This window comes from Toxotes jaculatrix, chromosome 4, assembly GCF_017976425.1.
Source record: "Toxotes jaculatrix isolate fToxJac2 chromosome 4, fToxJac2.pri, whole genome shotgun sequence".
NCBI classification, from domain to species: domain Eukaryota; kingdom Metazoa; phylum Chordata; class Actinopteri; family Toxotidae; genus Toxotes; species Toxotes jaculatrix.
Window position 1 is genome coordinate 20,451,363 of NC_054397.1, and position 13,073 is coordinate 20,464,435.

The following is a 13,073-nucleotide window of genomic DNA, read 5'->3' on the forward strand; positions in this document are numbered from 1 at the left end:
TCGATTTAATAAGTATGACTCTGTATATCTAAGTGTATCTGAAGAACAGCTGAAGCTAGATAACTTACACATGAGAATTCTATGATACAGTGTAAAATGACTTCTTGATGTCAAGAAACACAGCTGCAATAACAACACATTCATCCAAGAGAGATTAGATTTTTTTTTCTCTGAAGAAACACTTGAAAGTCTCAGTTGAATAACTGGCTCTAAATCCAAATTGCATGGGTGCAGGGCAAATGAACTAGTATTTACATGATTTGCTCAGCTACAAATTTCTCTGCAACCTTTTTAACACTGTTGGTAGGATGCCGATAGGCCTGTAATTAGAAGTAGAAAAGCAATCTCTGCTTTTGAAAATCGTTGAAAAAGATAAGTGTTGTAGTGAGCTCTTTGGGCATAACTGCATTCATACCAAATATATATTTTACTCTGGTTGGTTTAAGAGATCTAATCATTCTCATAACCTCCGATTCACTGGCATTCTATTCGCTGAGGGCGAATGCTCCATTGACTAACCTGTAGTCAGGTTAAAAACAATGCAATGGTAGTCACAGGATCAATCAAGTAGTGGTTAAAGGCTTCCACTACTTTAGCTGAGTTGTTTGTTAACTTTCCATTTAGTTTAAGTTCAAGTTCCTTTTAGAATTACCTCTTGCCTTTTCTGTAATGGTCAGGAAAAATCCTGCCTCTGCTTTTCTTAATTTCTCTACCACCTTATTCTGTAACGTTGCAATATTTCATCAGTTTTTCAAAGGGACAGTTTTTTTTTTACTATTTCTGTTCCTATATTTGCATTGAAAATCTTGAACAGTGCTCTCAAATTTTCTTGAGAATATTTGACTGTCTTCCTCATGGTCTGTTCCCAGCAGTAAATCATCACATTCAATCTGCCAAACGGCACATTTAAAGTTCTTCTGTTTGCTTTTGAAGAATCCAAAAGATTCATATTACCTGACAAAGGGGCTAAATAGCTTTTTGGTTAATTTTCTGGGCTACAGAGTCAAATTATAGTCAGAGATACCAGTTAACATATTACAGATTTTAAAATTAAACTGTTATTCAAATATTAAATCAATTTGAGTCCTGGTGGAATTTGTTATTCTTGTGGGCCCAGCTGAATAGGGTCAAAGTTATCGGTTATCTGTTTGAGATTCTTTCTAAATCATATGTTCTCCCAATTGACCTTAAAATCTCCCCTAATAATTACCTCTTTTGTTAAAATTACATTCTTTTAAGAAGTTCTCAAATTTCTCATGGAAACCACAATTAGAGGAATGAGGAACTAATAAATTACAAGAAAAACAAAGGACATTTGGGATGACAAAATAATATTTAGACCAATTCCTTAAAGTTTGACCAATGGATTTCATTACACCGCATACTATCTTTCACATAAATCATAACTCTCATTGAGCCCATGCTATATTTCCCTGCTGCTGGGACATTTTGTGAAGGCAAGTCTCAGATAAACAAAGGAAGTCTAAATTAGAGTACAGTTAAAGATGATGGACTTGATCACTTTTAGATTTTATGCTTCTTGTGTTTAAGTGGCCACCCAAAAGACACTTTGGTTTAGCTTTAGGAACCGAAACTGAACGACTGACAGTCCGAAAGTCCAAAAATATTTGCAAGTTGCTCTGGTCTTTCTAGCTACAAACTAACGGTGTGCTTCAGCCAGCGCTGTGTCACTGACACACCCTGCTGACAACCACGGCCGTATGGTTTCATTTTCTGACATAGTGTGTAGCCAGCTGGGGCATGAATATCTCCAGATAACAGACAAATCGTAATAATCAGTATGTCGCTTTGTTGAAGCTGAGTTTGTGGCTCTGATTTTACAGAGCTTAGTTTGGACACTTTGTTTGTTTGTTGGCTTAAAAGTAAATTTAAGAGCATTTTTAAGTCATAAGAAATTTGAAAAATAACTTTTACTTTAATTTGCAACCAGGAGTAAAATCGATGGATTTATACTTTTATCTTTCACTTAAGTTTAGCAGTTGGTTGTTGTCTCAGTAGACAAGATAGCTTTGCAGAAAATGTCAGAGAAGTATATTTCCTCCTTGTGTTAGCATTCCTGTTACTTTGGTCCAGGGTTATTTTATCAAGCAAAATGACGGCAAGGTTCTTTGTGTCAATTGTAAATTGTCTGCAGGTACAAACAATTCTTTGTGCTGCCAATTACATGAAATCTGAAATACCATCACAACAACGAAGCCACTGTAAAAGAGCTCCAAATTAGACTCTAAAGGTCATCTGTTATGTGCGTCATAGATCAATTATCTGCAAACCATTCTGCTTTTACGCTGCGTGTTTTGCTCTTTGGTCAGATTAGTGACATAGGAGGACATAAATCACCATGGTTTTTTAGGAAAATAGTTATAACCCTCATTAGGTAAAGAGCAAAGTTTGATGATTATGATGAGTAATGAGTAGGACCGCTATTCAGTAATGAGTCCTATACTGGCGGCTGTGTGTCTAGGCCATTATAGTTATGTTTTGATATAGAATCAGAGTATATGCATCATGCTCTTATTTTCCTGTCTGAATGTTTAATAAGAAAAACATGTCCTTTGTTATACGAGAAGAAATTGAAAACGCACACTTACTTCAGCATGGGGTCCAAAGGTCTTACAACATGATTTATTATGGTTTGGGAAACTTGATTGTTTTGTTCTTTTTATTCTTATCTAACTTCCGAAGTGTGAAATAGCCTTCAAATCTTCTCTTGTATCAAACAATGTAATTAAAATGCTAATTCCTTACATTTAAATAGTTAATACTGTGAATTAAAAATGCATATACTCTCAGTCCCTTCCTTTCTTGTCTTCCTTTTTATTGCTTACTTACTCGTCTTAGTTTCACCTCTTGGACCTTCATTTCCTCTCTCGTCTTTTCCCTTCATTTTTCTTTTTTCCTGTTACAAAGCTCTCTTTACTCAATTCCCTCACTCCCTCTGCCCTTTTCTGCCCCCTCTCTAGTTGTGGCAGACGTGTGTCGTCCTAGACGGTTCCCTCCCTGGTGTGGACGTGCCGCCCTGTGGGGCAGCTGGGCAGGGATCACTCTGGGAAATGGCATTTCGATTTGGGCGGGCCACGGATTTAGTCAAAGCGTGTCCATGATGTGGCTCATCTCCTGCTTTGCCAGTTTCCTGTGTTCATGCCTGCTGTTGGAGCCAATCAAGGTGGACACACAACCTACACATTTATACTCAGTGGTGCTGGTTTACCACACACACATATACATACACATTATTTTATACTAATAAAGGGTCAAATCACTAAGTGTAATTTGAAAACTATTGTTTGTAGTGATGGACCCGCATTAGATGACCACCTGATTCTGCAGTTTCTCTCAGGTCTACAAAGCCTTTCAGTGTCTTTAGCTTCACTGTTTTGGTTTTACTTCCTGTTACTTTAATGTTCTGGTTCACTCTCACAGTCTCAGTTGAAATCTGTTTTTAGCAAAAAAAAAAAAGGCAACTGGCTGGTGAACACAGTGGAACATTTAAGCAGCTAAAGAGCCGGATATTTCTCTCAGGAGCTGTTGCTGCCCAGAAACAGAGCTAAAAAAAGAGTGAATATTGTAAGGCCAAAAATATGACTTTAAATTAATGTAGATGTGACTGGGTGTGTGAACATGCAACAGAAACACATTTGCTGTAACAGGTTGATAGTATTATGTTTACAGCTTGTTGTTCTGCCCTCAAGTAGCCAACAATATTCAGTTGAGGTGGATTTAAACACTATGTAATTCTTCCACTTCAACTGCCGTTGAAACACTTAAAACTCTCTGTCTTCCTGCTGAAAACGGTGTTAGTTTTCTATGAAAGCTGGAATTTCATACACGCAGTGTACACACCCAAAAATTCTTTAGACCAAATTCCCATCAGGGTGTGGTCATGGTAACACTTTGTATCTCAGTTGAGGTTTTCCTATTTTCATTTCACCTGATCAGTATTTCAACGACCTCTTGAACTTTGAAATAGTTTTCAAACTCGCTCTCTGCCCCACAGGTGTTGTGCGAGGCAGTTTACTATGCGGTGTATGTGCGTCGCCTGCGTCCAGAGGACCAGGATGTGCTGGTGGAGTTCCCCCGTGTGGAGAGAGTGGTCCAGCGGGTCCCTAGGGTGAGACCACCTCAGGGCTTTGCTCTGTCCCAAGCCCGGCACCAGGCCCGCAAGGTCCACATGCTGCACACCATGCTGAAGGTGACTCAATAGATATACTGAGATAGAGAGATGCTGCTGGAGGCTGGTTTTATATTTGTGCTGTGTTATAGACATTTAAAGCTCTATGTCCTGTTTGTTGACAAAATATTTGTTTCTTATTTTTCAGAATTTCCTGCTTTACATGTTTTTCCTGTTGGTGGTTTTACTTCTCAACTACTCTGACTCTGCCAAAGACACACACAGCCTGAGACTGCGCACTCAGCTGCAGCAAGCCCTACACACACCTGAGTATCACAACATCAGCAGGTACACACACACACACGCACATACACACAGGTTTCAAACTTGACCTCATAAGACACTGTGCTGGTTCAATCAAAAATTAGAATTTTTAGATTTTTTTGAAACCAAGAGCTTATTTTTTTTTTTTTTTGGTTTGTTCTTCATCTCATATTGCAATGACCTTCTAAATGTCTGCTTATAAGACTTTCAGAAATTATTTTGGCAAACACACAACAAGTGTCAAGTCATTAAAAAAATGATTTTTTTTTTTTGGCTGCTCCCACGATCGAGCCCCAGTTTTTCTCGTGTGCTCTTGAGACTTGACCTAAATGTGTTATTTTATTTAAGCCAAGACAGAACGAGTTTGAAAAAAGTGTCTCAAGTGTCCATAAATTTTGTTTATTTAGAACAGATCACAACTGGAGTCCAGTGTACAGTTGTCCTATGTGCACACAAACATCCTGTATGATTTTCTGCTCTATGTTTGGCATCTACGTGTGTGACAAATACCCTGGTTTGTCTTTTAGCCGAGATAATGTATTGATGTGGCTGAATGAGTCCCTGTTGCCACGGCTACTGGATGACTCTGCCCTCTTGAGAGACACAGGAAGTGTGCTGCTCGGCACGCCGAGGCTGCGACAAATCCGCGACACACAGGGTGAGATTGAAATGTGGTCACCAAGGCTTCATTGATCTGATAGAAACTGTGTTTCTAACTTATTGAGTCTGTACACATGAAAAATCTATGTTTTTCTTTGCGTCAGTCTTTCTTTGAATTTTATCGAATCAACTGCATTAAATTTTTCATGCAGAGCATCACAGTTACTCCAGTTATTATTACCATCTCTGAACATCTGTTTACTGAACTCATTCTCTTTCATGTTTGCATGACCTTTTCTGGAAAAATCGAATTAAGTCGGTGGGATTTAAAATTTGATCTTGATGGAACTGTACCTTTTTCCCAGTTGCAGGTGGTGCCATAGCAGGAGATGGTGTTTGGGGAAAGGGCCGGTTTACCTCTCCAACCAAGGACGCTGAGAATTTCACTGCTTTCGGTGCTAGCGATGCAAACTGGTAAGAAAAGGATTGAAGATCTGGCTGTAATATGTTAAGTTAACTTGTAGGTCAGATTCAGTGTGTGTTTAACATCTGGTTTTCTTTCATGTGTCATGTTCCTCCCACTCATTTTTCTAGGGTGTGGCGTTTGGGTCAAGTGAGGGCTTACCACAGCGGCGATGTAGTCCACCAGCTAAACAGAAGCCTGGAGGAGGCCTCTTCCGCCGTACAGCAGCTGCAACAGCTGCGCTGGCTCGACTACAGGTAGTAAACAGGAGACAGAAGAGACAGAACTGAGCATAACAACACCATGCTCAGCTAGATATTAAATGCATATGGCAAAGCAATAAAAAAAAAAAAAAAGCAAATTAAAAGAGGAGTTTACTCTGTGATTTCATTGATTAGGTTGTCCAAGTCCAGGGGCCAGATATAAGGGAGTAGGAATCAGGTTCGCTTATGCATGTGCGCACAATTTCACAATGATTGGAATAAAACCATAGAACCATGCATACTAAAAGGCTTTATAAATCTGGAGTGGAGTTTTTAAGTCCCTGCAGTGCCCTACAGCCTGCAGTCATTAAAAAGTTCCACATGTAAATTTATAAAACATCAAACATTAAAAAAAGAACATAGAAAACAATCCAGTAAAGAATGCGCTAAGAATGTGGGCTCGCTTTCAACCACTGTTCTGAGAATAATAACTGATGGCATAAACAAACCTTTAATCCTGTTAATACCACATGTGGTGTTAGGTCGATATTCAGATGGGAGCAAATGAAAGTCAATAAAAGATGGGTGTTGAGGTCTCTCACAGCACACTGAACAGCATCTTTTAAACAAAAATGAGTTATTGCTTTTTTTTTTTTTTTTTTTGTTTAATCTCTCATGTGAAATAAAACTTCCTGTGATGGAAACACCCAGCTTCAATAAGATAAATAAAATATTAAAGTTGGCTCCAAAACAGGAAGTGACTCTGAAATACCTTTATCCCTGATCTTATCACAGTCCATTAAGTGTGTCTAATATGTGTGTGTGTGTGTGTGTGTATGTGTGTCTTCACAGGACCCGTGCTGTTTTTGTGGAGTTTTCACTCTTCAACATCAATACAAACCTCCTGGCTGTCTTCTCCTTCCTATTCGAATTCCCGGTTTCTGAGCGTCCCCAGTCCAGTCTTGACCTCCTTGTCATCAGTCTGTGGCCAATCACAGGCCTGGGCCTGCAGCTCCTTCTCACGGTAACCCCTGGCAACCCCTCTGTCAATGCCAATAATTACTATATTAAGAACTGCTAATACTATTGACCCCTAAGCTACAACTGAATCCTTTCTCCTCTCCTCTTTGGCGCCATTGTTTTGGTGATGAATCTGCAATGAAACTTTAGGATTCCTTGTTTTCCAGATTGTCCTCCTTGTCCTGGTGTTGTACTTCCTGGTGCGGGGGATCCTGGGTTTCCTCAGGGAGGGCTACAGGTACCTGCTGTCAGCCTGGAGACTCCTGGGCATCTGCAAACTGACTCTGGCAGCTTCCGTGTGCGGGCTGCACCTGAGCAGCTGCACCGCCGCCAAGCAGCAGTGGGCGTCGTACTTGAAGCACCCACGGGACGCCTTCACAGATTTCTACCCCCTGGCCAGGCAGAGTCAAATGTACACAGTCATGTCTGCTTTGCTGTTGTTCATACTGGTCCTCAAGGTAAGAGAGAAAGACACAGGAAGAGCAGGGATGATTATAAAATACAATATTAAAGAACAGATTCTGTTTATCACAACTTTGGTTTTATATAGTAGTTTTGATAATCAGTTCTGTCAGTAATAACAAAGCACTTTGCAATTTATCACTAATAAGAGCATCATGGATATTCTTATTTTCCTGACACTGTAGGGAAGTATTTGATGTCATTGAGAGACTATTACTATCACTACATGTATGCTTAATTTGAGTTTAACCTCCAGATAAAGCAGCTAATTTGGCTAAACTGTTTGTTTCTCCAGACACTGCTGATCTTATCAAATACCCAGTGAGCGGTGATTACTTTGGTGGTTGTTTTAGGACAGCTGTAGCTCAGGTGGTGTAGTGGTGGTGTAGAAGCATTTTCTGCATAAATGTGTTTCATAACAGCAGAAAGTGATGACCACGCCTATGAAAATAGGGCCCAAGTTGTAATATGTTTCATTTAATACAGAGAGAAAATAGTTTTTCCATGTTTTTACTCTGTTCTAATTTTCTGACACATATTTTCTGTTCTCTGTCAATCCCCCTCCCCTCTCCACCCATCATGCAGGCGTCCCACCAGTTGCGGTTTCTCAGAGAGTGGGCCGTGTTTGGCAGAGCTCTGCGGCGCTCAGTCTGGGAGCTGCTAGGAGCCGCCCTGGCCTTACTGCTGTTGATGCTGGCGTACTCACACACAGGACACCTGGTCAGACTTTTCACTCATCTGTTTCTCTCTCGCTTTACCTTTCATGCATGAATATATCTGATTCTCATGCCTACAATCCACTTTCTTCAGAGTAGACAGTTTCAAATAAACCTTCACTTTAACACAGACTGCATAAGATATCCTCATCTTTATTATTAGAATAACTATAATAACAGCCTCACTGTCCTGACAACAGAGACGAAAAACTGCTATTGTGTCACTGGTCAGCACCTCCTCTTTTCCACAGTGTGTCATTGCCACATGGTTTTTTTATGGAGCGCCTTACTTTTGGTCATGATGTAAACAGAACACTGTAAAACCTGGTTTCAGAAAATAGCCTTAATCCATCAATCCACATCTGTAACAGACCTATTTCCAAACCTACCTTTCCAAAATTCATCTAAAGGTGTTCGCCAGAGGCTCAGAAATAGAGAACAATGATGATGGTTCTACACTGTAAAGTGACGGTAGCTTTAAAATGTAGAACTTTTTGAAACATTGTGAGGAATTATCTGATATAAACTTTTTTTCCACTCATCTCTTTAACTCCAGCTCTTCCATTCTGTATTGGATGGCTATGGCAGCGTGGGCTCCGCCTGTCTGTCTCTGTTGGGTGCTGGTGGCCAAGGCCTGTTATCATGGCGTCCTAGCTGGACGTTTACCGGCCCCTCCAACACAGTCTCCTCGCTGGTGTTCCATGCGAGCTTCTCAGTATTTCGGCTGGTGTTGCTCTGGTTGGTCACTTCTGTGCTACTGAGGAACTACCGCCGTGCACGGGCAGAGCTGTACCGTCCAGCTGTGGATCTCCAAGACTACGAGATGGTCGAGCTGTTCCTCAGACGACTCAAAATGTGGATGGGACTCAGCAGGGCCAAGGAGGTACGTTTCTTGTTTCATATTTACAGCAAGGGAAGTAACACAAAATATGATTAATGTCAGAATACTCTCTTAGTGACTATGTCTCAATTACCATACTTTTCCCCTGATCCTCCATTTTCTCTGTTATCGTTTTCTTAGTTTCGCCACAAAGTCCGTTTCGAAGGCATGGAGCTGCCGCCATCCCGGTCGTCCTCCACTAGTGACTGTAAATCCCTCTGCTTGCCACCACTGGATGGTCCTGACTCTCCACCCACACCCGACAGTGTCGATGCCGGCTCCGAGGCCTCGTGGCGCCCGGCCTCCTCCAGCCCCTGCAGTCTGACAGAGGCCCCGGGGGTCGGCTTGGGGCTCGGGCTGGGCCTGGGTTTGGGGCTGGGCCCAGGAGTGGTGGTGGGAGGTACCAGCTGGAAGGAGAGGGCAGAGACCGAAGCCTCTCTGAGGAGGCTGCTTCCCACCCTGGACGCCCTCCTGCAACAGCTTGACCGTGTCACCATGGCAACAGAAGATCTGTACCACATCGAGTGTAGACTGGAGCGAGCCCAGAGGATAAGGAGGCGCAGAGGGAGAGAGAGAGGAGGTGGTGGTGGTCAGGGAGGGAGGAGCGAGGCAGGACAGAGGGGAAAGGTGGAAGACAAGGACTCTGCTGGATGGAGAGAGCGAAAGAGTGGCAAAGAAAAACACAAAGGGACCAAGAAGGGGAAAAAGATGGATAAAAGTGAACTTTCAAAGGACTGTGGAAACACTGCTCCCAACCCCAAAAAGACTCCTGTGGCCACACCTGTTCCCTTTTTAAAGCCCAGACCAGCCTCTGCCTCCACACATACCCCTGCTCCTCAGTCATCAGCCAGACCTTCAGTCAGTGCACCTCCACCCACACCAGTCAAGTCTGTCTCTGACACCTCTGTCCCCATCTCATCAGCAAACACTCCCTCCACCCATGTTCCACCATCCAAATCACCCGCTGCACCTCAGTGCACTCCTGCACCTTCTTTGCCTTCCACTCCCGCCCCTACACCTATTACCCGGGACTGGGACCCTCCCACAGAGAGAGAGACCCTCCCCTCCTCCAGCCTGTTCAACCACCCCGCTCACACCACCACCATTCCCACACGCAAGCGAAAACGCAAGCCCCCACCCCTCAAAAATAAGGTGCACCCCAACCTGGACAGGCACGGCTCTGGACACCCCAAATCCTGAGGACTCTGGATGGAGAGACAAACGGAAGTTAAAAGGCGGAGAAAAAGAAAGTGGGATTAAATGTTGGGTTAAGGACGAGAGGAGGACGGGGGGCAGCAGGTTTTGTCCCCAGGTGCCCCTCTCTAAACCCAGGGGAAAAGGAAGAAAATGAGAAAAATCAGGTAAGCAGTTCGGGGAAATGAAAAGCTGAATGAAAGACTGTGCAGGTCTGCAGGCAGTGATCCGTCCAAATCCCAGTTCAGTTCTCTCAGAAACAAGGTGCAGGTCACCAGATGCTAACTGAGCTGATTTAAACAGCCAAGTAAAGGTCAACATTTAAATCAAGAAACGCTCCCTTACCCTTTATTTCCCCCAGACCAAAACTGACCCCTGACCCCACACGACCCTGGAGGTCATGTGGGGTCACTGACAGGAGCACACGTGCGTGTTCACCAGAAGACTTAACGAACTGAAAGCGGACAGTGCAGTCAGTCTTTCTGTATATCTCAGAAAAAAAAAATGTGTTGATTTCTCAGTTGTCTGTCTGCATATTTTTATATTTGATGTTTCGGTTACCATGGGTACTTGTGGCCTGTCTGAAAACAGTTATGTATTATGGTTTTGAACCCAAATTTGCATGCAGGCACACACAGATATACGCACATGCAGGTTAACACATGTATAGAAGTAACACTGTAGGCACAGGCGCGCTAATGGTAATGTGTCGTACACTTCAGTCCACACGTCTAGAGGTAGCAAACACACACACACACACACACACACACACACACACACACACACACACACACACACACACACACACAGGACTGTTGGGATCCCAGCAGCCAGTTCTTCAGGGTGCAGATATAACCGTCTTCTTCAAACTGGTCCAGATGAAAGAGAGATGAAAGATGAAGGATAAGCCATGAGTAGTGACAAGAAGAGGAAGCAAGTGATCGCAGCGCAGAACAAAGGAGTGTTTGAGAAAGGGAATAAAGAAGAAAAGAAGGACAAGATGGTGCTCAGTGGAGAAGTTGTGTTTAAAGAAAAGTTAAGGAAAAAAAGAAGGTCATGCCTTCGCTTCTGAACAACAGCGAACATTTAAACAAGTTCTCCCATCATAAAGCTATAATGACTCCCAGTCTGAGCATCTTCTCTAAATGTTTTTGTTATTGCATTATGTTCAATATGGTTGTGATTTAAAAGCACTTTTTTTCCAGATGTAGATTGTGTTGTTTTTTTTTAATGAGGTGTGGTGTAAAGTAATAAGCTTGGTATCCAAACCAATAGAAAAAGCTTCACTCATACTGTATCTTAACTATAAACGCTGCCAAAGCTTTCGCAACATTTTATGTATCCTGAGTTGTTACCATGCCCAGTAATTCATTCATTCATTTTGTACTTAGCACTTTATTTTCTGATGGAGCTGATATCCAACGCCATATTTAACTCTCGTGTCAAGTTTTCATTTCGTACCTTAACAGCCACATTATACAAACATCCTAGTAAGTATTATCAAGTATTGAATCAATAGTTTGCGGTTGTGTCTCGTGCTTTTGTCTGGTCTCTTGTGTTCCTGTTTTTGTCTTATTTTGATCAACATGTATACGTACGTACTTCCTGTGTGCAGTGGGCAGATCTCAGGGAACCCACCCTTTCCCAAACACCAGGAAAGACAACCAGGAAAAACCAAATCTGCGGGCAAAATAAGAGTTTTCAATGATCAAAGGAAATTATACATTTTGTGATAAAATCCTGCCACAATGAATTCCAGTCCCTTTTAGACTTCAGCTTCCTTCCTGTCTCAGCCACAAAAGTGGGAAATTATGTGTCTGCCCTATTTTTAAGGGTTTTTAAAGGATATGAAAGAGGATCAATTTTCTGGAGGTGCTAATGGGTATACCAAAGTGTGATTGAAGCCCTTTTTTCCCCCCTCTTCCCAGCAGACCCCACCATTACACAGCATAAAGGAAAAATGTTCACCCTAAATAATTTTATTTTGAAACCTAATCTCACCTATTTCCTAGAAAAATAAGTTGAATTAGATTTCACAAGTTTCCTGCTCTCACAAAAAGGAATGAAAAAGGCCCATCTTCTTCTGTGTGTGTGTACATTTCTGTATATATTGGTGCTTTGTGGTGTATATATTTTTGCTTTTCATGATCAGTATTGTTTATGTGCTGCAGCGGCGTATTCATAGGTCAAGCACTGGTGTTGCAAACTCCAAAGTTTTACATTTCTCCAGTCTAACTGAAGCACTACAGCCAAAGCTATCAATGTATTTAATATAAATCTTTGTTCATAATATGTCAACTAGAAACCACAGGAAGCTCAGCAGTTAACCCCGGCCTTCGTATTCCTGCTCTGTGCGTACATTAAGTAACAAGATAGTGCCAAAGCCCACCTTTGTGTCTTCTAGCTGCCTTTTTGTGTTGTTTGATGCCTTTTGCTTTAAAAGTGTTACATGCTTGTCTTTGAAAATATTTGTCTATGCCTTTTCTTTTTTTTTTTTTTTGTATCGTATATGTGTTTTGCAGTCGTAACACTTCTCATGCTTTTGCACTTGACAAAGTCAAATAAAGAGTTTGACAGCTGAACTGTGCATAATGACATGGTTTTGGTGCTGAATGATAACATCACTGATACTCACTGATGTTGACAGTTGCTTATTTACACATTGGAGTCCAAGTCCAAGTCCAACATTCACCCTCTTTTAACTGTTTGGCCTCCACCACGTCCTGAGGGAAATATTTGGAAATAAAAAAAGTTGCTAACTGCATCTGTCTGCCGTTTGATGCTGAGCCGGTGGTGGTAACGGTGGGTTTTCAAGAGGTTTTTCTTCAAAAACAGCTGCACGCTGCAGCCAAAAACAATGCTGGGAGAGTGGTGAGAATGAACCAAAACAGTTAAGTTGTGGACGGGAGAGATAAGCAATGAGCTGGAACTCACTGTGAAGCTGCAGATTCAGGTGACAGCTCAGTGCCTTTCACTCCGTCACGTTGTTTTCACATTATCATAGATACATTATTATAAAAATAGTGATTATAGCAGCTTTAACTTAACCATAGAACAAACCCACATTTCCAACCTTTTTCAT

The 13,073-nt window shown here is 41.9% G+C and overlaps 1 protein-coding gene across 2 annotated transcripts in view; it reads left to right on the forward strand.

Annotated features, from left to right (window-relative positions):
• The window catches only part of pkd1a (polycystic kidney disease 1a), a 61,151-nt gene extending 48,613 nt beyond the window's left edge, over positions 1-12,538 (forward strand). The window contains exons 46-56 of one of the 2 annotated variants that reach the window (XM_041035347.1): positions 2,982-3,184; positions 4,016-4,210; positions 4,338-4,477; positions 4,981-5,111; positions 5,419-5,527; positions 5,648-5,773; positions 6,572-6,743; positions 6,907-7,197; positions 7,787-7,921; positions 8,474-8,800; positions 8,939-12,538. In XM_041035347.1, the coding sequence (XP_040891281.1) occupies positions 2,982-3,184; positions 4,016-4,210; positions 4,338-4,477; positions 4,981-5,111; positions 5,419-5,527; positions 5,648-5,773; positions 6,572-6,743; positions 6,907-7,197; positions 7,787-7,921; positions 8,474-8,800; positions 8,939-9,997 (2,888 nt within the window). In that variant the 3' untranslated portion in view covers positions 9,998-12,538. The remainder of the gene's footprint in view (positions 1-2,981; positions 3,185-4,015; positions 4,211-4,337; positions 4,478-4,980; positions 5,112-5,418; positions 5,528-5,647; positions 5,774-6,571; positions 6,744-6,906; positions 7,198-7,786; positions 7,922-8,473; positions 8,801-8,938) is intronic. The other variant, XM_041035348.1, reaches the window with a different exon arrangement.
• The last annotated feature ends 535 nt before the right edge of the window (positions 12,539-13,073 follow it).